Source organism: Salvelinus namaycush, unplaced genomic scaffold (assembly GCF_016432855.1).
Source record: "Salvelinus namaycush isolate Seneca unplaced genomic scaffold, SaNama_1.0 Scaffold1459, whole genome shotgun sequence".
NCBI classification, from domain to species: Eukaryota; Metazoa; Chordata; class Actinopteri; order Salmoniformes; family Salmonidae; genus Salvelinus; species Salvelinus namaycush.
Window position 1 is genome coordinate 36,899 of NW_024058185.1, and position 27,586 is coordinate 64,484.

The 27,586-nt window shown below is 45.8% G+C and overlaps 2 protein-coding genes across 2 annotated transcripts in view; both read right to left on the minus strand.

The window, feature by feature from the left end:
• Positions 1-17,523, minus strand: part of spag17 (sperm associated antigen 17) — a 44,324-nt gene extending 26,801 nt beyond the window's left edge. The window contains exons 1-19 of the mRNA XM_038983112.1: positions 17,419-17,523; positions 17,074-17,214; positions 16,946-17,005; positions 16,654-16,785; positions 16,187-16,364; positions 15,843-16,025; positions 15,457-15,623; positions 14,880-15,041; positions 14,643-14,712; positions 14,379-14,500; positions 10,771-10,908; positions 8,967-9,080; positions 8,564-8,711; positions 5,585-5,770; positions 2,256-2,395; positions 1,951-2,105; positions 1,540-1,733; positions 1,289-1,359; positions 932-1,162 (exon numbers count right to left, since the gene is read on the minus strand). Of these exons, the coding sequence (XP_038839040.1) occupies positions 932-1,162; positions 1,289-1,359; positions 1,540-1,733; positions 1,951-2,105; positions 2,256-2,395; positions 5,585-5,770; positions 8,564-8,711; positions 8,967-9,080; positions 10,771-10,908; positions 14,379-14,500; positions 14,643-14,712; positions 14,880-15,041; positions 15,457-15,623; positions 15,843-16,025; positions 16,187-16,364; positions 16,654-16,785; positions 16,946-17,005; positions 17,074-17,214; positions 17,419-17,523 (2,697 nt within the window). The remainder of the gene's footprint in view (positions 1-931; positions 1,163-1,288; positions 1,360-1,539; positions 1,734-1,950; positions 2,106-2,255; positions 2,396-5,584; positions 5,771-8,563; positions 8,712-8,966; positions 9,081-10,770; positions 10,909-14,378; positions 14,501-14,642; positions 14,713-14,879; positions 15,042-15,456; positions 15,624-15,842; positions 16,026-16,186; positions 16,365-16,653; positions 16,786-16,945; positions 17,006-17,073; positions 17,215-17,418) is intronic.
• Positions 17,524-17,868: 345 nt separating this feature from the next.
• LOC120036739 (E3 ubiquitin-protein ligase HECW2-like) lies at positions 17,869-27,132 on the minus strand (the record flags this gene model as incomplete). Its single annotated transcript, XM_038983113.1, has 6 exons — positions 17,869-22,819; positions 23,449-23,561; positions 23,940-24,025; positions 26,182-26,296; positions 26,709-26,855; positions 27,003-27,132. Coding segments are annotated over 6 exons (703 nt in total), but the record flags the coding sequence as incomplete, so codon positions are not given.
• Between the last annotated feature and the right edge of the window lie 454 nt (positions 27,133-27,586).

Here is a 27,586-nt window from a genome sequence, read left to right on the forward strand (position 1 = left end):
CACACACACACACACACACACACACACACACACACACACACACACACACACACACACACACACACACACAGTATTTAACATTTTTAAAAAGGTCAGCATTCTGTTGATATTGTTGCAGCAGATACTTTTTGGGTGAAAGGCAACATGCCATAACAGCCCAGTAAAACATGATCTATCTAGTATCTGCTGGGACTATATCACCATATCTCCTCAACCAGAAAACCAGTTTACAACCACATGATCTATCTAGTATCTGCTGGGACTATATCACCATATCTCCTCAACCAGAAAACCAGTTTACAACCACATGATCTATCTAGTATCTGCTGGGACTATATCACCATATCTCCTCAACCAGAAAACCAGTTTACAACCACATGATCTATCTAGTATCTGCTGGGACTATATCACCATATCTCCTCAACCAGAAAACCAGTTTACAACCACATGATCTATCTAGTATCTGCTGGGACTATATCACCATATCTCCTCAACCAGAAAACCAGTTTACAACCACATGATCTATCTAGTATCTGCTGGGACTATATCACCATATCTCCTCAACCAGAAAACCAGTTTACAACCACATGATCTATCTAGTATCTGCTGGGACTATATCACCATATCTCCTCAACCAGAAAACCAGTTTACAACCACATGATCTATCTAGTATCTGCTGGGACTATATCACCATATCTCCTCAACCAGAAAACCAGTTTACAACCACATGATCTATCTAGTATCTGCTGGGACTATATCACCATATCTCCTCAACCAGAAAACCAGTTTACAACCACATGATCTATCTAGTATCTGCTGGGACTATATCACCATATCTCCTCAACCAGAAAACCAGTTTACAACCACAGAATGATGTCATTATGAAGGTGGAATGCCATATTTTGCCTTTAAAGGGTGTTTATAGACTCACAGTGAAGACGTCGGTGGGCGACTGCAGCTTTGCTCTCTGTTCTCCAGGGGTCCCCACAGCCAGGTCAGGGGTCTTACTCACGTCCTCCCTGCTCTTCTTAGTGGTGGAGGGGGTAGTTTTCTTGTTCTCCTTGGACGAGTCGGCTCGCTCCGCTCCCTTCCCTCCTTTTTCTTTCTTAGCTTTCTTCACTTGTTCCTCCTCCTTCTGTCTGTTCTGCTCCATCTTCCACGCCTGGAGAGAGATGATTTGTATAGAACACCACCAGCACAGTTACAATCATCAGAATGTATTAAAGATACTGATAAAATGAATCACACTATAAAACGGGGTGGAAGACAGCAAGACAGAGTCCGTTACTTTGAGCGAGTCTTCTCTGATGTACTGGTCTGGAGGACCTTCCTCTGGGATAGGAGACTTGGCTGGGGAGGCTTCAGGAACACAGGGACACAACGTTTACATCACAGGGGGACTGTAGCACTGTGACTACTAGTACTACTCTTAGTGCTTTGATGTTTTTCATCTATCCTCATTTATGTATCCGTGTTAATGAGTATGTATGTTATACCAATGGATTTCAGCCTGTTTTGACTGATATTTGGCTTCCTTACTTGCCGTGTGTTTTGGCGAGACAGTGCTCTTCTTGGTGCCCTTAGCCGACTCTGCCCTGCCTTTCTCTGAGGAGTCAGACGGGGTGGGCACTCTCAGCTTCTCTGCCTCTCTCTTGGCCTGCAGAGCTAGACACTTCACCTCCTCCTCCTTGGTCCAGTCAGATATAGAGTTGGCCACATGCTCAAGGTACTTCCTGACGACAGAGAGGGAACGGTGGAAAGCGTTCGGATTTGAATAAATACAATCCTAAACAGTACCCAGAGTCTAATGTACTCTGTACTTTTATCGTTTTGTGACACAAAAAGAAATCAACAAAATGGGTTTGAAGAAAATATATATCCAACTGTCAAACAACTGATTTGTAGCAAATGTGAAATTTGCTATATATATATATTTTTTAACAGCTGTACCTGAACCCGACATTGGTGTGGAGGGCCATGTCCCATAATTCCTTGCACTGGCGTTGAGGGCTAATGGGATTGTGACAGACGATGAACAGGGTGTTGTCCAGACTACCACAGAAGGTGTCCATGCAGCGGTAGGACTGAGAGGCAGACTGGAGAATCTACAGCAAGACAACAGGGGGGTTACAAGATCATGTCGTGGTTGTTTCCCTACTCTCTGTGTTCCCTAAGGATCACAAATGGTCACAAAAATGAGCCAGAAATCAGAAGGCAAATAGCTACAATAAATGTGAGTATTGATTCATGTTGACCTGGGGAAAGACATTGGCATTGTGGTGCTCAGTATAGTGCCAGTCACTGAGCGATCGCATCTGGCTTCTCTGGATCTCAGTCACATCTACCACATCAGACAAACTCTCCTCTGATTCATCCTGGTGGTGGAACACTTTAACTGTAGAGGAAACATGTTTCATTAGTTATTACGGCAAAGATACAAAGAGAGGAACAATGAGATATATCAGATCATAATAAACAGCCTGGTTGCAGATCTGTTGGTGCAGTCTTGACAACTCTATTGCTATCAGACCAACACATCTGGTAGTAGACTAGTCTGGATTCAGACCAACACATCTGGTAGTAGACTAGTCTGGATTCAGACCAACAGATCTGGTAGTAGACTAGTCTGGATTCAGACCAACAGATCTGGTAGTAGACTAGTCTGGATTCAGACCAACACATCTGGTAGTAGACTAGTCTGGATTCAGACCAACACATCTGGTAGTAGACTAGTCTGGATTCAGACCAACACATCTGGTAGTAGACTAGTCTGGATTCAGACCAACAGATCTGGTAGTAGACTAGTCTGGATTCAGACCAACACATCTGGTAGTAGACTAGTCTGGATTCAGACCAACACATCTGGTAGTAGACTAGTCTGGATTCAGACCAACAGATCTGGTAGTAGACTAGTCTGGATTCAGACCAACAGATCTGGTAGTAGACTAGTCTGGATTCAGACCAACACATCTGGTAGTAGACTAGTCTGGATTCAGACCAACACATCTGGTAGTAGACTAGTCTGGATTCAGACCAACAGATCTGGTAGTAGACTAGTCTGGATTCAGACCAACAGATCTGGTAGTAGACTAGTCTGGATTCAGACCAACAGATCTGGTAGTAGACTAGTCTGGATTCAGACCAACAGATCTGGTAGTAGACTAGTCTGGATTCAGACCAACAGATCTGGTAGTAGACTAGTCTGGATTTAGACCAACACATCTGGTAGTAGACTAGTCTGGATTCAGACTAACACATCTGGTAGTAGACTAGTCTGGATTCAGACCAACAGATCTGGTAGTATACTAGTCTGGATTCAGACCAACAGATCTGGTAGTAGACTAGTCTGGATTCAGACCAACACATCTGGTAGTAGACTAGTCTGGATTCAGACCAACAGATCTGGTAGTAGACTAGTCTGGATTCAGACCAACAGATCTGGTAGTAGACTAGTCTGGATTCAGACCAACAGATCTGGTAGTAGACTAGTCTGGATTCAGACCAACAGATCTGGTAGTATACTAGTCTGGATTCAGACCAACAGATCTGGTAGTAGACTAGTCTGGATTCAGACCAACAGATCTGGTAGTAGACTAGTCTGGATTCAGACCAACAGATCTGGTAGTAGACTAGTCTGGATTCAGACCAACACATCTGGTAGTAGACTAGTCTGGATTCAGACCAACACATCTGGTAGTAGACTAGTCTGGATTCAGACCAACAGATCTGGTAGTAGACAAGTCTGGATTCAGACCAACACATCTGGTAGTATACTAGTCTGGATTCAGACCAACACATCTGGTAGTATACTAGTCTGGATTCAGACCAACAGATCTGGTAGTAGACTAGTCTGGATTCAGACCAACAGATCTGGTAGTATACTAGTCTGGATTCAGACCAACAGATCTGGTAGTAGACAAGTCTGGATTTAGACCAACACATCTGGTAGTAGACTAGTCTGGATTCAGACTAACACATCTGGTAGTAGACTAGTCTGGATTCAGACCAACAGATCTGGTAGTAGACTAGTCTGGATTCAGACCAACAGATCTGGTAGTAGACAAGTCTGGATTCAGACCAACACATCTGGTAGTAGACTAGTCTGGATTCAGACCAACACATCTGGTAGTAGACTAGTCTGGATTCAGACCAACAGATCTGGTAGTATACTAGTCTGGATTCAGACCAACAGATCTGGTAGTATACTAGTCTGGATTCAGACCAACAGATCTGGTAGTAGACTAGTCTGGATTCAGACCAACACATCTGGTAGTAGACTAGTCTGGATTCAGACCAACAGATCTGGTAGTAGACAAGTCTGGATTCAGACCAACAGATCTGGTAGTAGACTAGTCTGGATTCAGACCAACACATCTGGTAGTAGACTAGTCTGGATTCAGACCAACACATCTGGTAGTAGACTAGTCTGGATTCAGACCAACAGATCTGGTAGTAGACTAGTCTGGATTCAGACCAACACATCTGGTAGTAGACTAGTCTGGATTCAGACCAACAGATCTGGTAGTAGACTAGTCTGGATTCAGACCAACAGATCTGGTAGTAGACTAGTCTGGATTCAGACCAACAGATCTGGTAGTATACTAGTCTGGATTCAGACCAACAGATCTGGTAGTAGACTAGTCTGGATTCAGACCAACAGATCTGGTAGTAGACTAGTCTGGATTCAGACCAACACATCTGGTAGTAGACTAGTCTGGATTCAGACTAACACATCTGGTAGTAGACTAGTCTGGATTCAGACCAACAGATCTGGTAGTAGACTAGTCTGGATTCAGACCAACAGATCTGGTAGTAGACTAGTCTGGATTCAGACTAACACATCTGGTAGTAGACTAGTCTGGATTCAGACCAACAGATCTGGTAGTAGACTAGTCTGGATTCAGACCAACACATCTGGTAGTAGACTAGTCTGGATTCAGACCAACAGATCTGGTAGTAGACTAGTCTGGATTCAGACCAACAGATCTGGTAGTATACTAGTCTGGATTCAGACCAACACATCTGGTAGTAGACTAGTCTGGATTCAGACCAACAGATCTGGTAGTAGACTAGTCTGGATTCAGACCAACAGATCTGGTAGTAGACTAGTCTGGATTCAGACCAACAGATCTGGTAGTAGACTAGTCTGGATTCAGACCAACACATCTGGTAGTAGACTAGTCTGGATTCAGATCAATATGTGTCACAGTACATTTTTATTTGTTAATAAATGTCACCAAAGTTTTTAACACGCGATTGCATTTAAGATGGTTATTTGTTGCGTAATGACTGGGCTTCCAACATCACTTCAGTAACCTACAGGCTTGTTGAGGAGCTACTGCTGTTGTCTGACAGGTGGTAGGATATTCATCTCCTCAAACTAGTCTCTGTATGCTGTGCGCCTGTGATAAATAAGATGCATGACAACTAATGAAAATACACAAGCGGCAATTAAATTCCACTAAATTATGCAAATTAACCTATAGAACGATAAGCATGACCGGTCCAATGAATTTTCGGCGGCTAACCGATTAACGGTTAAGCGTTAACATCCCTAGTGTCAGAGTTCATAGAACGTCTGTACCTTGTGTCTTGTTGATGTGTCTGAGGGAGTTCTTGGCGAAGCAGACAGGGTCGTCCCAGGGCAGGCAGGTAGGTTGAGGGGAACCAGCAGAGGTCAGTAGGCCCCCCTCCTCCAGCTGGGTCAGGGGCATGCTCTCAAACACAAACTGTCTGACCACTCTCTCCACCTCCGGCCAGCTCAGAGACTCTGTAAAGACACCCATCAGAACAACACAGGGGGTTGGTGGCAATTTAATTTGGGAGGACAGGCTCGTGGTAATGGCTGGAGTGCAATAGGTGGAATTCCATTTGCTTCGTTCCAGCCATTATTATGAGCCGTCCTCCCCTCAGAAGCCTCCACGTTGGACTTAGTAAAATCTGTCGTTCTGCCCCAGTTAACCCACTGTTCCTAGGCCGTCATTGAAAATAAGAATTTGTTCTTAACTGACATGCATAGTTAAATAAAGGTAAAATAAAAACAATTAAATATGGATAGGTATAGAGCTATCCATATAGCCTTAGCCAAATACATTTAAATTCCTGACATTTAATCCTAACAAAAATTCCCTGTCTTAGGTCAGTTTGGATCACCACTTTATTTTAAGAATGTGAAATGTCAGAATAATAGTAGAGAGAATGATTTATTTCAGCTTTTATTTATTTCTTCACATTCACAGTGGGTCAGAAGTTTACATACATTCAATTAGTATTTGATAGCATTGCCTTTAAATTGTTTAACTTGGGTCAAACATTTCGGGTAGCCTTCCACAAGCTTCCCATAATAAGTTGGGTGAATTTTGGCCCATTCCTCCTGACAGAGCAAGTCTAACTGAGTCAGGTTTGTAGGCCTCCTTGCTCGCACACGCTTTCTCAGTTCTGCCCACACATTTTCTATAGGATTGAGGTCCTTTGTGATGGCCACTCCAATACCTTGACTTTGTTGTCCTTAAGCCACTTTGAAAGCTTTAACTTCCTGACTGATGTCTTGAGATGTTGCTTCAATATATCCACATCATTTTCCTTTCTCATGATGCCATCTATTTTGTGAAGTGCACCAGTCCCTCCTGCAGCAAAGCACCCCCACAACCTGATGCTGTCACCCCCGTGCTTCACAGTTGGGATGGTGTTCATCGGCTTGCAAGCCTCCCCCTTTTTCTCAAAACATAACGATTGTCATTATGGCCAAACAGTTCTATTGTTGTTTCATCAGACCAGAGGACATTTCTCCAAAAAGTACGATCTTTGTCCCCATGTGCAGTTGCAAATCGTAGTCTGGCTTTTTTATGGTGGTTTTGGAGCAGTGGCTTCTTCCTTGCTGAGTGGCCTTTCATGTTGTCAATATAGGACTCGTTTAACTGTGGATATAGATACTTTTGTACCTATTTCCTCCAGCATCTTCACAAGGACATTTGCTGTTGTTCTGGGATTGATTTGCACTTTTCGCACCAAAGTACGTTCATCTCTAGGAGACAGAACGCGTCTCCTTCCTGAGCGGTATGACAGCTGCGTGGTCCCATGGTGTTTATACTTGCGTACGATTATTTGTACAGATGAACGTGGTACCTTCAGGCATTTGGAAATTGCTCCCAAGGATGAACCAGACTTGTGGAGGTCTACACTTTCTTTTCTGAGGTCTTGGCTGATTTCTTTTGATTTTCCCATGATGTCAAGCAAAGAGGCACTGAGTTTGAAGGTAGGCCTTGAAATACATTCACAGGTACACCTGCAATTGACTCAAATTATGTCAATTAGCCTATCAGAAGCTTCTAAAGCCACGACATAATTTACTGGAATGTTCCAAGCTGTTTAAAGGCACAGTCAACTTAGTGTATGTAAACTTCTGACCCACTGGAATTGTGATACAGTGAATTATAAGTGAAATAATCTGTCTGTAAACAATTGTTGGAAAAATTACTTGTATCATGCACTAAGTAGATGTCCTAACTGACTTGCCAAAACTATAATCTGTTAACAAGAAATGTGTGGAGTGGTTGAAAAACGAGTTTTAATGACTCCAACCTAAGTGTATGTAAACTTCTGACTTCAACTGTATACAGCAATATGGTATAGAGCTATCCGTTGAAAACTTGATTCAGTCTAGGGGAAGGGGAAGTAATTACCATATTTTTTAAACCTATCAGATTCTTCAGATCTTCAGGAATGCCTAGAGAGTAGGAGGTAGGAGTCTATCTATCTGCATTTCACTCTGCTGATCTAACAGAGCACCGCATTGGTAGTGATAGTACAGTATGGAACCTCTCCTTCCTTATAAAGTAGCCCACAGCTCAGACTCTCCCAGACTATTTATTCAGTCTAACTCTCCGTCTCCTCTCTCTAACATCATGGAGAATGTATTCATCCCACCAGCCAGTAACAGTAGCGACCCACTGGGCACACACTGGTTGAATCAACGTTGTTTACACATCGTTGAATTGACGTCTGTGCCCAGTGGGTAGTCTCATCCCCAGCCCAGAACCAACAAGCCAGGGTGATCATTTAACAGCATCCCACCATCTGTTGGTCTTTAGTGGGACTGTGCTTTGTAATTACCTTGACTAAATACAGGTTGGGCTGCAATAATAACACTACTCAGCACACCTGAGCCACAATGCAATCTGGCTATCACGCTAAATTGGTCTGCATAAAATTCCATAGGCTATAAAAAAACGCAGAGAGCTGTGACTGAGTGTGTGTGTCTGTGTGGTGTGTGTGCGTGTCTGTGTGTCTGTGTGTGTGTTTTGTATATGCATGTGTGTGTGTGTGTGGTGTGTGGCTGTGTGTGAGTATGTGGTGTGGTGTGATGTGTGTGTCTGTGTGAGTGAGTGAGTGTGTGTGTGCAAGGCTGTGTGTAAGTGTGTCTGTGTGTTCTCTCCTCACCGTCGGTGCAGTAGTGTGTGTCTGTGTGTGTGTCTGTGTGTGTCTGTGTGTTCTCTCCTCACCGTCGGTGCAGTAGTGTGTGTCTGTGTGTGTGTCTGTGTGTGTCTGTGTGTTCTCTCCTCACCGTCGGTGCAGTAGTGTGTGAGCTCCTGGATGCGGGCCAGTTTGGTTCTATTTCCACTCAGGGGGCGGACGGAGCGGAGAAGATTCCACACCGGAGTGTTTCTCATCATCTCTGTCTCTGTCTTCACCGCATCAAAGCTGTTATGGACCTGGTATAATACAACACAACACATCCCTCATAGACCGTACCTGGAGGATACAGCTGCTGCTAATTAGAGAGCATGTGTGTGTGTGTGTGTGTGTGTCTGTGTGTGTGTGTGTCTGTGTGTGTGTGTGTCTGTGTGTGTGTGTCTGTGTGTGTGTGTGTGTCTGTGTGTGTGTGTGTGTGTGTGTGTGTGTGTGTGTGTGTGTGTGTGTGTGTGTGTGTGTGTGTGTGTGTGTGTGTGTGTGTGTGTGTGTCTCACAGGCAGGTGGTGCAGTCTCAGGGCTCTCTCGTCATGACAGTTGATCAGTAGAGGTCTCTGGTGCTCAGTGTTCTGCTGGGTGTTCCCCACAGCACCAAACGTCTCCCTCAACGTCTAACAATAAATACATCATACTCTATGTTATGCAGCTCTATACATTGATTGGACAAATCATTAGGAACACTATACTGATTGAAGTGGATTTAACAAGTGACATAAATAAGGGACCAGAGCTTACACCTTGATTCACCTGGTCAGTCTATGTCATGGAAAGAGCAGGTGTTCTTAATGTTTTGTATATTCAGTGTATAATCTCTGTACTGAAAATATTAGCCTCAACTCAAGTCAATTTTGAGGTAGAGAATGACCAAATACACAGTAACAGATTGCAGGTACATTGTATGGTACAGTAATGAAACCATACTATACTGGAGAAACAGTTTAACAGGTATAGATGGTCATGGTGTAGTCTACAGTAATGAAACCATACTATACTGGGGAAACAGTATAACAGGTATAGAGGGTCATGGTGTAGTCTACAGTAATGAAACCATACTATACTGGGGAAACAGTTTAACAGGTATAGAGGGTCATGGTGTAGTCTACAGTAATGAAACCATACTATACTGGAGAAACAGTTTAACAGGTATAGAGGGTCATGGTGTAGTCTACAGTAATGAAACCATACTATACTGGAGAAACAGTTTAACAGGTATAGAGGGTCATGGTGTAGTCTACAGTAATGAAACCATACTATACTGGGGAAACAGTTTAACAGGTATAGAGGGTCATGGTGTAGTCTACAGTAATGAAACCATACTATACTGGGGAAACAGTTTAACAGGTATAGAGGGTCATGGTGTAGTCTACAGTAATGAAACCATACTATACTGGAGAAACAGTTTAACAGGTATAGAGGGTCATGGTGTAGTCTACAGTAATGAAACCATACTATACTGGAGAAACAGTTTAACAGGTATAGAGGGTCATGGTGTAGTCTACAGTAATGAAACCATACTATACTGGAGAAACAGTTTAACAGGTATAGAGGGTCATGGTGTAGTCTACAGTAATGAAACCATACTATACTGGAGAAACAGTTTAACAGGTATAGAGGGTCATGGTGTAGTCTACAGTAATGAAACCATACTATACTGGAGAAACAGTATAACAGGTATAGAGGGTCATGGTGTAGTCTACAGTAATGAAACCATACTATACTGGAGAAACAGTTTAACAGGTATAGAGGGTCATGGTGTAGTCTACAGTAATGAAACCATACTATACTGGAGAAACAGTTTAACAGGTATAGAGGGTCATGGTGTAGTCTACAGTAATGAAACCATACTATACTGGAGAAACAGTATAACAGGTATAGAGGGTCATGGTGTAGTCTACAGTAATGAAACCATACTATACTGGGGAAACAGTATAACAGGTATAGAGGGTCATGGTGTAGTCTACAGTAATGAAACCATACTATACTGGAGAAACAGTTTAACAGGTATAGAGGGTCATGGTGTAGTCTACAGTAATGAAACCATACTATACTGGAGAAACAGTTTAACAGGTATAGAGGGTCATGGTGTAGTCTACAGTAATGAAACCATACTATACTGGAGAAACAGTTTAACAGGTATAGAGGGTCATGGTGTAGTCTACAGTAATGAAACCATACTATACTGGAGAAACAGTTTAACAGGTATAGAGGGTCATGGTGTAGTCTACAGTAATGAAACCATACTATACTGGGGAAACAGTTTAACAGGTATAGATGGTCATGGTGTAGTCTACAGTAATGTACCTTCTTCTCCTGGTCTGAGCGAGGCAGAGACATGACAGCAGACAGCATGTAGTCTGCCAGGCTCTTCTCCAGGCTGTACACTCCCTTCTCTGAGCCTGCTGCAGACAGGGGAGGGATGTCCTGCTCTGTGGCCACCACCTGAACACACACACACCGTTCACACACCGTTCACACACGCACACACACAGAGTCAACTAAAGGAGCTCAACCATTCATCCTCAGGATTCTCTACTTGTCCACTATATATACATATATAATGTCTGGAGTGTCTTTCATGTCAAATCTAAGTCAAGGTATGGAGGAGAATGGTGTTTTCTCAACTACAATACTTCAACGCTGACCTCTGAGGGTAAGACATTACACATGCAGTAATACAATGAACCACATGGATAAAACACAAACAGATCTGAACAACTGTTGTCCTGGTTGACTAGTATGGTGATGATGGTTGGGGCCTACAGTGGAGGACCTGCTCCAATGTAGTATGAACAGAACCTGCTCCAATGTAGTATGAACAGAACCTGCTCCAGTGTAGTATGAACAGAACCTGCTCCAGTGTAGTATGAACAGAACCTGCTCCAGTGTAGTATGAACAGAACCTGCTCCAATGTAGTATGAACAGAACCTGCTCCAATGTAGTATGAACAGAACCTGCTCCAGTGTAGTATGAACAGAACCTGCTCCAGTGTAGTATGAACAGAACCTGCTCCAGTGTAGTATGAAGGGAAATGAACCTACTCCAGTGTAGTATGAACAGAACCTGCTCCACTGTAGTATGAACAGAACAGAACCTGCTCCAGTGTAGTATGAACAGAACCTGCTCCAGTGTAGTATGAACAGAACCTGCTCCAGTGTAGTATGAACAGAACCTGCTCCAGTGTAGTATGAACAGAACCTGCTCCAGTGTAGTATGAACAGAACCTGCTCCAGTGTAGTATGAACAGAACCTGCTCCAGTGTAGTATGAAGGGAAATGAACCTACTCCAGTGTAGTATGAACAGAACCTGCTCCAATGTAGTATGAACAGAACAGAACCTGCTCCACTGTAGTATGAACAGAACAGAACCTGCTCCACTGTAGTATGAACAGAACAGAACCTGCTCCACTGTAGTATGAACAGAACAGAACCTGCTCCACTGTAGTATGAACAGAACCTGCTCCAATGTAGTATGAACAGAACAGGACCTGCTCCACTGTAGTATGAACAGAACAGAACCTGCTCCAGTGTAGTATGAATGGAACAGAACCTGCTCCAGTGTAGTATGAACAGAACAGGACCTGCTCCACTGTAGTATGAACAGAACCTGCTCCAATGTAGTATGAAGAGAACAGAACCTGCTCCACTGTAGTATGAACAGAACAGAACCTGCTCCACTGTAGTATGAAGGGAATGGAACAGAACCTGCTCCAGTGTAGTATGAAGGGAATGGAACAGAACCTGCTCCAGTGTAGTATGAACAGAACAGGACCTGCTCCACTGTAGTATGAACAGAACCTGCTCCAGTGTAGTATGAACAGAACAGAACCTGCTCCACTGTAGTATGAACAGAACAGAACCTGCTCCACTGTAGTATGAACAGAACAGAACCTGCTCCAGTGTAGTATGAAGAGAACAGAACCTGCTCCAGTGTAGTATGAAGAGAACAGAACCTGCTCCACTGTAGTATGAACAGAACAGAACCTGCTCCAGTGTAGTATGAAGAGAACAGAACCTGCTCCACTGTAGTATGAACAGAACAGAACCTGCTCCAATGTAGTATGAAGAGAACAGAACCTGCTCCACTGTAGTATGAACAGAACAGAACCTGCTCCGGTGCAGTATGAACAGAACAGAACCTGCTCCAATGTAGTATGAAGAGAACAGAACCTGCTCCAATGTAGTATGAAGAGAACAGAACCTGCTCCACTGTAGTATGAACAGAACAGAACCTGCTCCACTGTAGTATGAACAGAACAGAACCTGCTCCAGTGTAGTATGAAGGGAATGGAACAGAACCTGCTCCAGTGTAGTATGAACAGAACAGAACCTACTCCAGTGTAGTATGAACAGAACAGAACCAGCTCCAGTGTAGTATGAAGAGAACAGAACCTGCTCCAGTGTAGTATGAAGAGAACAGAACAGAACCAGCTCCAGTGTAGTATGAACAGAACAGAGCCAGCTCCAGTGTAGTATGAAGGGAACAGAACAGGACCTGCTCCAGTGTAGTATGAAGAGAACAGAACAGAACCTGCTCCAGTGTAGTATGAAGGGAACAGAACCTGCTCCAGTGTAGTATGAAGGGAACAGAACCAGATCTGCTCCAGTGTAGTATGAACAGCACAGAACCTGCTCCAGTGTAGTATGAACAGCACAGAACAGAATCTGCTCCAGTGTAGTATGAAGGGAATGGAACAGAACCTGCTCCAGTGTAGTATGAAGGGAATGGAACAGAACCTGCTCCAGTGTAGTATGAAGAGAACAGAACCTGCTCCAGTGCAGTATGAACAGAACAGAACCTGCTCCAATGTAGTATGAATGGAATGGAACAGAACCAGCTCCAGTGTAGTATGAACAGAACAGGACCTGCTCCACTGTAGTATGAACAGAACAGAACCTGCTCCAGTGTAGTATGAACAGAACAGAACCTGCTCCAATGTAGTATGAACAGAACAGAACCTACTCCAATGTAGTATGAAGGGAATGGAACAGAACCTGCTCCAGTGTATTATGAACAGAACAGGACCTGCTCCACTGTAGTATGAACAGAACAGAACCTGCTCCACTGTAGTATGAATGGAACAGAACCTGCTCCAGTGTAGGGAACAAAACCTGCTCCAGTGCAGTATGAACAGAACAGGACCTGCTCCACTGTAGTATGAAGGGAATGGAACAGAACCTGCTCCAGTGTAGTATGAAGAGAACAGAACAGAACCTGCTCCAATGTAGTATGAAGAGAACAGAACCTGCTCCAGTGTAGTATGAAGGGAACAGAACAGAACCTGCTCCAGTGTAGTATGAAGAGAACAGAACCTGCTCCAGTGTAGTATGAACAGAACAGAACAGAACTTGCTCCAGTGTAGTATGAACAGAACAGAACCTGCTCCAGTGTAGTATGAACAGAACAGAACCTGCTCCAGTGTAGTATGAAGGGAACAGAACAGAACCTGCTCCAGTGTAGTATGAAGAGAACAGAACCTGCTCCAGTGTAGTATGAACAGAACAGAACCTGCTCCAGTGTAGTATGAAGGGAACAGAACAGAACCTGCTCCAATGTAGTATGAAGGGAACAGAACCTGCTCCAGTGTAGTATGAACAGAACAGAGCCAGCTCCAGTGTAGTATGAAGGGAACAGAACAGAACCTGCTCCAGTGTAGTATGAAGAGAACAGAACAGAACTTGCTCCAGTGTAGTATGAAGGGAACAGAACCTGCTCCAGTGTAGTATGAATGGAACAGAACAGAACCTGCTCCAGTGTAGTATGAAGGGAACAGAACAGAACCTGCTCCAGTGTAGTATGAAGAGAACAGAACCTGCTCCAGTGTAGTATGAAGAGAACAGAACCTGCTCCAGTGTAGTATGAAGAGAACAGAACCTGCTCCAGTGTAGTATGAAGGGAACAGAACAGAACCTGCTCCAGCATGCAGTGTAGTATGAGGGGAACAGAGGAGGCTTCAGGAGGAATCTGGTCCAGCAGGTCGTTATAGTAACGCTTGTCCACATCAGTACTCAGAGCAGCTGGTTCAGGGTCTGCTGGGGGGACAACAGACAACAGCTCCCTGGGTTAGGGTCAATTCACTTTCATTCAGCTACCAGTTAACTGTAATCATTTACTTGAACTATCCATTATAACATCAACTGTCCTACAGTGAGTGTTTGTGAAGCTGTAGAATACCTGGAGTGGTCTCCTCTGGGACTTGTCTCTTCTTGGACCCAGGTGTCTGAGGCGTTGTGGTCTGAACCGTCTAAGATATGACAGAAAATATTCCTCAACATTTCTGCTACATGTAGAAACAGAAAACAGGCCTACATGCAATAAAGACAGTATTGTGTATATTCAGTATGGTTTCCTGCTCCGTCCACCAGTCAGTTCATCCTGTGTGTGCATGCATGTGTGTTTCTGGTACAGTACCTCTGCAGGGCTTTCCTGGGTGGTGCGTGCCCCAGCCCTGGGGACAGATGGCACCTGGACCAGTCTCATGTTGTTCAGGTAGTGTTGATGCTGTCTCCTCCAGTCCAGACAGTCATAGATCAGACACGCCACATCCTCAAACAGACGTGTCCCAAACCCAAGCTACAACACAACATATTAACATGGCATTTTATGTACATTATAAAAAATAATTATAATTAAAGGAAGACCCGCACACTGCTCTTGCCAATGTTTATTGCTTAGGTGTCAGAATCTCTGCCTTCTCGTCAGAGCTTTGATTGATATCAGAAGAAGAGGAAGAAGAAGAATCAGAAGAAGAAGAAGGAGCAGCAGAAGAAGAAGAAGCAGAAGAAGAAGAATCAGAAGAAGAAGGAGAAGAAGAAGCAGAAGCAGCAGAAGAAGCAGAAGAAGCAGCAGAAGAAGAAGCAGCAGAAGCAGAAGAAGCAGCAGAAGAAGAAGCAGAAGAAGAAACAGCAGAAGAAGCAGAAGAAGCAGAAGAAGCAGAAGAAGCAGCAGAAGAAGAAGCAGCAGAAGCAGAAGAAGACAAGGAAATCACCATAGCCTCTGGGCTATCCTTGTCTTGTGGTGGCAGGATCTCTTTAGCGGTGTGACTGAGGCGGGCCACATCAAACAGCTTGGAGAATGCTGAGCCACTGTTTAGCACCCCTTCCAACTGACCCCAGAACTGCTCCCGCTGTCTTCTCCTAATGTTAGTCTCCGTGTCTACAGGAACACAATAGCAGCATTTAGCAACACAAATCACATTAAAATTAGATTGATTGATAGATCAATACTGTACTGCCAATATGAAATACTGTCAAATACCTCTGCTGTGCTTCATTCAGTTGACCCTGACTGTACAATGAAACCAGTGGAACAAAAGACTCAAGATCCCAGGCTAAATCAATCCAAACCTCACATTGATGCCAATCTGAGTCTTACCCCCATCCAGGGGTTTGGCATCACACCCTTCCAGTGATCCCTCTGGCCGGTCTGGTCTCTGTGAGGTCAGGTTGATAACGTTGGACACATGGACCCCCAGGGAGTCCAGCACAGAGACCAGCTGAGCCTGCTGGAAGCCCACCACCAGAACGTAGTGCTGAGGACCATCGTCTGGCTCATCGTCTAGACACACACACACACACACACACGAAAGCATGAGAGGGAGAGAGAGAGAGACAACCACCCAGTCTCCCCAACACAAAGTGACAACCAACCTCATACTAACAACCAAACAGTACTACTATACTGTATGTGTGATCATTGAGACAGAGTAGACTGCTCACCTATATACTTGTTGGTCTCATCCTCCTCGCCCCTCTTTTTCAGCTTGGTGTCCTTGGTTGGGGCACTGAGCTCTGCCCCTTTCTTCCCCTTGTCACCTTTGGCGGCAGGCTTGGCACCACCTTTGTCTTTGGTTGGGGAGGCATTGCCAGCCTTGCCCTTACCCTTCTCCTCAGCAGCCTGGGAGAGAGTGGATTAAACTAAGTGGTGCTAATACTGCGGTTCAAATGCGGGTCTCCTCTGTGCCAGAAGACTGCGATAGCCTGCTGAGCTGAAGCCGAGGCATTAACAGGTAGCGCAGGCTAGTCTTCATGTCTCAGACAAGGTTTCTTATCACCCATGTTACAATACTACTATAACTCTGACTCTCTGACAATAACACTTCAAAAGATTCTCTAGGAAAGCTGGCTGTTGCCAGGGCGATAAGATGACTGATGATTGTTGATGGCTGTCAGGAGTTCCTTCCTACCCTCATCTCTGTGGCTCTCCTCTGCTGGTCGTTGGCCTTGACTCCCAGGAGCTGGAACTTGAGCAGTTTACCCAGCAGGTCACAGGGCAGCTCCTCTCCTGCATCCATCAGGACCTTGGCTGCCTCCATCACCTTTATAGACAAACAACATACTTGATGTAGAATAGACAGAAAGTGAGTAATAGTTCTAATTTATTGTGCAAAACTCTTTCTCTGCTGCTTCGTAAATGTGTCTTTTGAAATGAATAGCCTATAGAGCACATTTTACTGAAAAATGGGTGCATTTACATACCTCGTAAAACATGGGTGCATCCTTGGTCTTCTTGATTTTTGGGTTTCCCAGTTCATGGATCTGTGAAGCATTTCATTCATTGGTTGATATATGCTTGACTGTGAACAATCAGACTTTGTGTTACTGACCTTTTCTAGGGTGGTGTTCCAGGTGACTACGCTGAAGAGCCTGCGTAGGGGCTGCTGTACAGCCAGCAGCAGAGCCCCGATCAGCTCCTCATCCTCCAGCCTCTCTCCCACCACCAGAGAAATGCTGGCCTTCCAAGTCTCCTAGCATCATCATCATCATCATCATCATCATCAGACAACACTGATCAGTGAAGAACAACAACATAGCCAAGTGACAGGTCTGTGACAAGTAAAGTCATTCCCTGCTTTTGTGGCTGGCCCCTTAAAGTTTAGTGTGTTTAAATAGTGTTTCACTAGCTAGATATCTAGCTTTACTAAAGTTAGCAAGCTGTTAACGTTACCTACCTCCTCAAATGGTGCAGTAGTGAGTCCAGTTTCCCAACCTTTGTTTCCAACTGTCGTTGCACCAGCAGCAGACACTGTCCCGCTTTTTACTCTTTTTGGTGGCATTTCCTTACCGTTTTTCGAGAGAAACTAACCTATTGACTTGAATCAAATTGCATTATATTATGACATTTCTTGAACTTAACGTAAACTAAAACAGCCACTTCCAGCTGTTAGCTTGCTAGCTGACGTTAGCTAGCATTTCTCTTCTGTGTACAGTCCCCTGACGCTTCGGTTGCTCTTAGCAACAGGTTGAAGGGGAGGGATCAGTTATGCGCAATGGCATCTTACCTTTGAAATGTATTTATTTATTAATTTATGAAAGAAATTGCCAAAAAACGTAATACTTAATATACCACTACTAGTAGAAACTTCATCCATGTTCAACTCCCAACACAAAAGACACAGAGACACATTTAATCAAGTCTTTTTATCGTTATTTTCATACAATCATAAGGAGTGACGTGGAGAAAAAAGCTTTGCATAGAGTGAAGCTCTGACAAAGACACAGCCTTGAACCCCCCAGCAGACAGTATCTAATCCTAGAGTCCTGCCGGTCACAGGACCAGACAGGCAGACAGCCAGCCAGAGAGGAACAGACAGAACATTCCATTACAAAAAGGTGAGAACAACTGAAACATGGATGCAACTTTCAAATTGGTCACAATTGGTGATAATATATATATGCATGTTGTGTTGTAGTTAAAGTGTTTTTGTGAGTAAAGAAGTAGTGGCTTGGTGTGATGGGCTATCGGTTACTCAGTGATGGTGGTGAATGTGAAGACCATGGAGGTTGAGAGACCGAGACTTGGATGAAGAGAGTCAAAAGCCCCAATTAAAGCCCCAAAACATTGGTACATTCAGTGCAAATCAGGGGTCTCCAACCTTTTCTGGCATTAGATCTACTCATTTCTTTCTAGATTTTAAAATAGGCCCATTCTTCTCCTCTCCCCTGTAACTCTTCTCCGGGTCCTTGCACTACAAGAGAAAGTAGTGCACTATATTTTCTGTCAATATACCTGGTAAAATAATGGTTAATAAACAACTCTAAAATCAGAAATTTGTTGTCAGTGTTGTTTTTCCTGGTTTTAGAATTGTTTTCACTCTCAAAATTATAATTATTCATAGAGAAACAATGAAATGGGATGTTCTGAGTCCAAGTCAATTCTTAAATCGCCTCTGAGGACAATTTTTTTTAGGTCTGGAAGGAAACTAACAAATGTGCAATTTTCCTGTAATTGTGCATCTGACCCTTTAATTGCGCATCTGAGTGAGGAATGTGCCAGTATAGCAATGGTTCCATACTGCTACACATTTCATTTCATTTCAAGTTTTCAAATAACAAATAATAGATACTCATTATATACTTATGCCAGGTAAGCCTACTTGCAATAAATATTTAAATGAAAAGGTTTTGGGGAAAGTATTTTGGTCAACTCACAAGATGGTTTATCACGTCAACTGTCTGGAGTGATGGACAAACGCGCGCACCACACAGACAGACAGGGGCAATATTGCTGGGAATTCATTGGCAGATATTGTTAGGTTTGGCTTTTTAACATGTCAATTTTGCGTTAATTAGATAGTAGCTGGGAGCTTGCGGTGTCTGACACTTGTGGGATTTGTTTATGACAGTTTGTCGTGGAACACGTGAAAATTGCAAGTACTTTCAGAATTGTTTGGCGAGCTACTCATAGGTAGACTGCGAGCTACTGGTAGCTCGCGATCGACCTGTTGGAGACCCCTGGTGAAAATACATAGCCTACACAGGACAGCACAATCATTCATTTGCAGACAGAGAGGGAGTCAGAATGAAAGAAAGGTGTACTGTCAGTACGTAAAAAGTTAGAAGAACTTCTTGCAAGCCATCCCAGCTCATGTACAGTATTCCCATAATGCTCGCATCCACTACAAGACCATGGTGCATACCTACGAAACAGCAAGAGAAACTGTCCCTCCCTAGCTTCAGTCTTTCAGTCTATGCTCAAAACTACACCAGAGCCCGTCCCACCTAGCTACAGTTGAAGATGAATGCACTAACTGTAAATCGCTCTGGATAAGAGCGTCTGATAAATTACTAAAATGTCCAAAAATAAATACATGTTATGCCACTGTGCACTTCCCTTTTTTTAAATTATGTTTTTAACGTAAAACATGTAATATATCTGCCCTCAGTCTCACTGGCCCTGGGATGATGGAAGAGAATGCAGGAAGTTGTTCTATTTCAGTCCCTTACATTCCGTTAGCTACATTCCACAGTCTCGGGATGTGATGGTGGCTGGGTGGGGTCACATCCCTGAAACAAAGACATTGGGCGCGTTTCATGTAATCGTTATTGCAGTCGACACACTGCTCAGATGATAGTCCCTCACAACGTCTGGAAAAGTATTTACCTCTCTGGAACCACAATAATATGATATACATATAATATAGTAATCGGCTAAAATGCTCAGCAGCAGCGCGACTGCAATAAAGGTGACCTGGAACGCACCCTGAGAGTAGAATATGGTGGTATCAGAAGGCAGACTAATGCTTTCTAAGGCAGGGTATGAAGTGAAAAACATGACAAATATGTATTTGTTTCTATGACTCTTCCTTCATATGCTCATTACTCCTCGTCTTAAAACTTCCCAGTACTGTAGATGCGTCTATAAAATCATGTTCTCATTACTCATCGTCTTAAAACTTCCCAGTACTGTAGATACGTCTATAAAATCATGTTCTCATTACTCCTCGTCTTAAAACTTCCTAGTACTGTAGATGCGTCTGTAAAATCATGTTCTCATTACTCATCGTCTTAAAACTTCCCAGTACTGTAGATGCGTCTATAAAAAACATTTCCCCCATCAAAACAGTCAGTGTAATAGCATACCATGGGCATCTGTGCTTGTGTATGACTTCAACATGTTCTCTGTCACGAGTCTCTATAAAGCTATAAATGTCCCTTCACCTCACCATCACCCACACACAGATCACATTATAATTGCATGTGTGTGTGTGTGTGTGTGTGTGTGTGTGTGTGTGTGTGTGTGTGTGTGTGTGTGTGTCTCGACATGCAGGTTGTTAATCACCATGTTTTACTTTCATTATCACGGTCATACGAACATTTGTCATTATATGATGTTATATCGGGGTCCCAACCCCTATTGAAATAGGAACAGATCAAACCAACGTATTCAATTAGGTGCCAATCAGGATAATGTACATAAGGAGAAAAAGTAGAAGCAAGTTAAAAACAAGAGCAACAAACAACCATGACGGATTTTAAAAGTTCAGATCACCCTCTACTCTGGCAGTGTAGTTCAATGATAAAGCGACGATGACAATCAACATACTTGCAAACAATGAAAACAGCTAAAACACTGAAAGAGTGTGTGTGTGAGCTTGTGTCTAACATTATGGGAAAGCCAACTCAATGTAATGTCTTTATCGAACAAACCGTAGCTGAGTTTGGTTATTCGTGCTTATAGCTTGCCCTGAAGTTTGTTAAGAATGAGGCAGCCATTTTGATTTGACGAGTCATCGAGCGACGTACAAAAACGACACATTCAAGCGCATCATCGTGATATCAGTCAGTACATTCAAAAACATATCATTGTTTGTGGCCGTTACAAAAGACATTTTGCAGATAGATGAAAAGCCTGTAGAGAGAGTCCAGCTTCAGCACACAGACACCACCGCATCACCATGGGCTACTTCAGTGTTCTGTTCTAGAACACACCTGTCAGAGTGTTCAACAAGGTCAGCTTCAGCACACAGACACCACCGCATCACCATGGGCTACTTCAGTGTTCTGTTCTAGAACACACCTGTCAGAGTGTTCAACAAGGTCAGCTTCAGCACACAGACACCACCGCATCACCATGGGCTACTTCAGTGTTCTGTTCTAGAACACACCTGTCAGAGTGTTCAACAAGGGCAGGTCACAAAGCTGCCTGGAACTTGATTGGTTGGTTCTCTCCCTGACAGGGCAGGAGGCGTGGCCACAGCAGCTGAAGAGCACCTGTCTTGTCTTCTTTCATCTCCTCCTCTCTCCTCTCATCCCCTTCTCCAGGAGCAACACTGTCCTGTGATGTCCACCTCAGCCTCTCAGAGGAGCGATGTCCTGTGATCTCCACCTCAGCCTCTCAGAGGAGCGATGTCCTGTGATGTCCACCTCAGCCTCTCAGAGGAGCAATGTCCTGTGATGTCCACCTCAGCCTCTCAGAGGAGCAATGTCCTGTGATGTCTACCTCAGCCTCTCAGAGGAGCGATGTCCTGTGATGTCTACCTCAGCCTCTCAGAGGAGCGATGTCCTGTGATGTCCACCTCAGCCTCTCAGAGGAGCGATGTCCTGTGATGTCCGCCTCAACCTCTCAGAGGAGCGATGTCCTGTGATGTCCACCTCACCCTCTCAGAAGAGCGATGTCCTGTGATGTCCACCTCAGCCTCTCAGAGGAGCGATGTCCTGTGATGTCCACCTCACCCTCTCAGAAGAGCGATGTCCTGTGATGTCCACCTCACCCTCTCAGAGGAGCGATGTCCTGTGATGTCCGCCTCAACCTCTCAGAGGAGCGATGTCCTGTGATGTCCACCTCACCCTCTCAGAAGAGCGATGTCCTGTGATGTCCACCTCAGCCTCTCAGAGGAGCGATGTCCTGTGATGTCCACCTCAGCCTCTCAGAGGAGCGATGTCCTGTGATGTCCGCCTCAACCTCTCAGAGGAGCGATGTCCTGTGATGTCCGCCTCAGCCTCTCTGTGAGATAAAGCATCTGTGTTTCTTCTGCTTTCCAGGAAAAGCTCGACCACCACCTTCCTTACGAGACTCCATTGGAAATCCGTATTTTAAATAATAAAACGTGATGAGCCAGCTGGAGTCTCACTCCAGGTCTTGGTTTTTGTTCCTTCATTGTGCGATTGGTTGGAGGCTTACGACTCCATCTCTCCCATTGGTCTAATGGAGTAACAAGGGTGTGAGTGTTAGGGTGCTCTCCTTTGGTTTGTGTTGGCAGTGTGTCTAAGTGACCTTAACCATCACAGTGACCCCTGGCGTTGTGCAGGGGTCATACCCTCTGATAGACATCGGTCTATTCTGCTCTGTTCAGCTCACTTCAGGAAGGTGAGTGTGTATAAAGATACAACAGGGTGCCAGACAGACTAGACAGTCATCCCCTTGAACCCCTTGGGTTCCTCTACCTCTGTGATACTACAGTTCAGAGGTCAGGGTCAAAGGTTGTAGGAGGAGTGGGGGTTAAAGGTGATAGGGGTCATCACTCCAGGCCGAAGGTGCTGGTCTCCTCCACGGCAGTGAGCATCTTCTCGTGCAGCATGGAGAAGGATGGATATGGAGGGAGGTCCAGCCGGTTGAAGCAGGTGTGAGCCCTGGGGAGGAGACAACCGCAAACACAGTGAAAACAACAACAATATACTGTCTGTATAATACCTTTTCATACATTATACTCAAATTGATAATATACTACATGAGTTCCCTTAGCCTCACAAGTGAAGTCACGTCCCTTGGCCTTACAAGTGAAGTCACGTCCCTTGGCCGTACAAGTGAAGTCACGTCCCTTGGCCGTACAAGTGAAGTCACGTCCCTTGGCCTTACAAGTGAAGTCACGTCCCTTGGCCTTACAAGTGAAGTCACGTCCCTTGGCCGTACAAGTGAAGTCACGTCCCTTGGCCTTACAAGTGAAGTCACGTCCCTTGGCCTTACAAGTGAAGTCACGTCCCTTGGCCTTACAAGTGAAGTCAGTTCCCTTAGCCTTACAAGTGAAGTCAGTTCCCTTGGCCTTACAAGTGAAGTCAGTTCCCTTGGCCTTACAAGTGAAGTCAGTTCCCTTAGCCTTACAAGTGAAGTCAGTTCCCTTAGCCTTACAAGTGAAGTCAGTTCCCTTAGCCTTACAAGTGAAGTCAGTTCCCTTGGCCTTACAAGTGAAGTCAGTTCCCTTGGCCTTACAAGTGAAGTCAGTTCCCTTGGCCTTACAAGTGAAGTCAGCACAGTAGTTTACCTGGGTAGAGAGGTAACTTTGCCCCATTTCTCCACACAGAACCTGCGGGGTCCGTTGCTGCCTCGGAGAGAGGCGAAACCCTCGTAGGGAATACTGGAGGTACCCGTCACAAACTAACAGAGCAGAAAGAAGAAGGTCGCTGTTACTCACTGTGTGTGTGTGTGTGTTTGTATGTCTGTGTGTGTGTGTGTGTGTGTGTGTGTGTGTGTGTGTGTGTGTGTGTGTGTGTGTGTGTGTGTGTGTGTGTGTGTGTGTGTGTGTGTGTGTGTGTGTGTGTGTGTGTGTGTGTGTTGTTTGTATATGTGTGTGTTGTTTGTATATGTGTGTGTTTGTTTGTTTGTGTATGTGTGTTTGTTTGTTAGTATGTGTGTGTCTTTGTTTGTATGTGTGTGTGTGTGTGTGTGTGTGTGTGTGTGTGTGTGTGTGTGTGTGTGTGTGTGTGTGTGTGTGTGTGTGTGTGTGTGTGTGTGTGTGTGTGTGTGCACCCCCACCTGTAGCAGCCTGAGTCTCTGCTCGTTGTTGAACCTCTCCACCGCCGCCCAGAACCAACGGATCACTATGTGGTTGTCATGGTAACCTGGGGGAGGCAGGAAGACAGACAGACATGAGTCACTCAGCAGCCTGGCCTTTCTCTCTGGTAGGCCTAGTTACTTCAGCTGTTCAACCAGACAGCTAGCTAGGGTATACTGTTATATACTGGCCTTTCTCTCTGGTAGGCCTAGTTACTTCAGCTGTTCAACCAGACAGCTAGCTAGGGTATACTGTTATATACTGGCCTTTCTCTCTGGTAGGCCTAGCTACTTCAGCTGTTCAACCAGACAGCTAGCTAGGGTATACTGTTATATACTGGCCTTTCTCTCTGGTAGGCCTAGCTACTTCAGCTGTTCAACCAGACAGCTAGCTAGGGTATACTGTTATATACACTTATTTCTGTAACAGCTCTTCCTAATTGGAAAGACATTTAAAAACATTTCCTTCTCCATCTGAATGGAACAATGGACTGTCTTTACTGCTGCCTGAGACCCAGACAGCAGCTCAAAATGACATAATGAAAGGTGCAATACACAAAGTTATTGTCTGTGTCTTAAATGGCACCCTATTCCCTACATAGTGCACTACCTTTGACAAGAGCTGTGCACTATATAGGGAATAGGGTGTCATTTGGGCTCCCGGTCTCCCCTGTCTCTCCCCCTGTCTCCTCCCGTCTCCCCCCTGTCTCTTCCTCTCCCCCCTGTCCCCCCTGTCCCCCCCCCCCCGTCTCCCCCCGTCTCTTCCTCTCCCCCCTGTTCATACCTCCTCTGTAATCTGTGTTGCTCCCCCTGTCTCCCCCCGTCTCTTCCTCTCCCCCCTGTCCCCCCTGTCCCCCCCGTCTCTTCCTCTCCCCCCTGTTCATACCTCCTCTGTAATCTGTGTTGCTCCCCCTGTCTCCCCCTGTCTCTTCCTCTCCCCCCTGTGTCTCTCCCTGTCTCTCCCCCCTTTCTCTCCCCGTCTCTTCCTCTCCCCCCTGTCCCCCCCGTCTCCCCCCGTCTCTTCCTCTCCCCCCTGTCTCTCCTAGTCTCCCCCTGTCTCTTCCTCTCCCCCCTGTCTCCCCCCGTCTCCCCCCGTCTCTTCCTCTCCCCCCTGTCTCCCCCCCCCCCCGTCTCCCCCCGTCTCTTCCTCCCCCTGTCTCTCCCCGTCTCCCCCTGTCTCTTCCTCCCCTGTCTCTTCGTCTCCCCCTGTCTCTTCCTCTCCCCCCTGTCTCTCCCAGTCTCTTCCTCTCCCCCCTCTCTTCCTCTCCCCCCCCCCGTCTCCCCCTGTCTCTTCCTCTCCCCCCTGTCTCTTCGTCTCCCCCTGTCTCTTCCTCTCCCCCCTGTCTCTCCCAGTCTCTTCCTCTCCCCCCTCTCTTCCTCTCCCCCCCCGTCTCCCCCCGTCTCTTCCTCTCCCCCTGTCCTCTCCCAGTCTCTTCCTCTCCCCCCTCTCTTCCTCTCCCCCCCCGTCTCCCCCCGTCTCTTCCTCTCCCCCCTGTCTCTCCCAGTCTCTTCCTCTCCCCCCTCTCTTCCTCCCCCCCCCCGTCTCCCCCGTCTCTTCCTCTCCCCCCTGTCTCTCCCAGTCTCTTCCTCTCCCCCCTGTCTCCCCCCCCCCGTCTCCCCCCGTCTCTTCCTCTCCCCCCTGTCTCCCCCCCCCGTCTCCCCCCAGTCTCTTCCTCTCCCCCCTGTCTCCCCCCCCGTCTCCCCCCGTCTCTTCCTCTCCCCCCTGTCCCCCCCCCCCCGTCTCCCCCCGTCTCTTCCTCTCCCCCCTGTCCCCCCCCCCCCCGTCCCCCCCGTCTCTTCCTCTCCCCCCTGTCTCCCCCCCCCCCCGTCTCCCCCGTCTCTTCCTCTCCCCCTGTCTCCCCCCCCCGTCTCCCCCCGTCTCTTCCTCTCCCCCTGTCTCCCCCCCCCCCCGTCTCCCCCCGTCTCTTCCTCTCCCCCCTGTCTCCCCCCCCCCGTCTCCCCCCGTCTCTTCCTCTCCCCCCTGTCTCCCCCCCCCCCCGTCTCCCCCCGTCTCTTCCTCTCCCCCCTGTCTCTTCCTCTCCCCCCTGTCCTCCCCCCCCCCGTCTCCCCCCCCCCGTCTCTTCCTCTCCCCCCTGTCTCTTCCTCTCCCCCCTGTCTCCCCCCCCCCCCCCCCCCCCCCGTCTCCCCCTGTCTCTCCTCGTCTCCCCCTGTCTCCCCCCCCCCCCCGTCTCCCCCCGTCTCTTCCTCTCCCCCCTGTTCCTACCTCCTCTGTAATCAGTGTTGCTCCTCCAGTCCACCAGGTCTATCTCAGCGGTGCCAGCTATCACCAGCTCCAGCTCCCTGGCATCAAACACTGACACCAGCCTGGAATCCACCACCTGCATGACACAGCACAGGGCATCCAGGCTACAAACCATGACCACAACCTTTGTGGTCGTTTGTATCTCAGTTGGTAGAGGCTGGCGCTTGTAACGGTGCTGGGTTTGATTCCCGGCACCACCCATATGTAAAATGTATACACGCATGACTGTAAGTCGCTTTGGATAAAACAGTCTGTTAAATGGCATGTATTATTATTACAAACACAACAACAACAAACTCAATCCCATTATACAGTCTTCCTATCACATCCTATCACATACAGCCTTTAGCTACATCTTGCCCAATTAGAATTCAGTTGTTGTTGATGTCTGTGAGCAGGAAGTTGCCCCAGTGTGTATGATGATACTGCTGAGTCTACCTTTATCAGAATCTGTACCAGGAGATATTTGAGGAGATATTAGATGGTACCTCATAGAATCCCCGGACCAGACTCTCTGTCTGTTGAACCACTCCTCTCTCAATACGCCACTTCACCATGCGCTCAATGTACTCCTTCTTATTCTTCTCTGACACTGGGATGTTGGCCCCGCCCGGCTTCAGCTCTCTCTCTGTGATCTACACACACAGTACATACACATAAGCTTTACAACTCACACACACACACACACACACACACACACACACACACACACACACACACACACACACACACACACACACACACACACACACACACACACACACACACACACACACACACACCTGTCCGAACACCTCCTCATTGACAGTGAAGGTGAGGTCCAACATGTCCTCGATGTCGTTGTCCTTCATCCACTGGAGACTCTGGTGGAACTCCTCATCCAGATACTCCAGATCACTCAGCTCACATAGGCTATAGCAGAGTAGAGCAGAGTAGAGCAGAGTAGAATAGAATAGAGTAGAATAGAGTATAGTAGAATAGAGTATAGTAGAATAGAATAGAGTAGAATAGAGTATAGTAGAATAGAGCAGAGTAGAGTAGAATAGAATAGAGTGGAGTAGAATAGAGCAGAATAGAGTATAGTAGAATAGAATAGAGTAGAATAGAGTATAGTAGAATAGAGCAGAGTAGAGTAGAATAGAGTATAGTAGAATAGAGCAGAGTAGAGCAGAGTAGAGTAGAATAGAGTATAGTAGAATAGAGCAGAGTAGAGTAGAATAGAGTAGAATAGAGTATAGTAGAATAGAGCAGAGTAGAGCAGAGTAGAGCAGAGAAGAGCAGAGTAGAATAGAGCAGAGTAGAGCAGATTAGATTAGAATAGAGTAGAGCAGAATAGAGTATAATAGAATAGAATAGAGTAGAATAG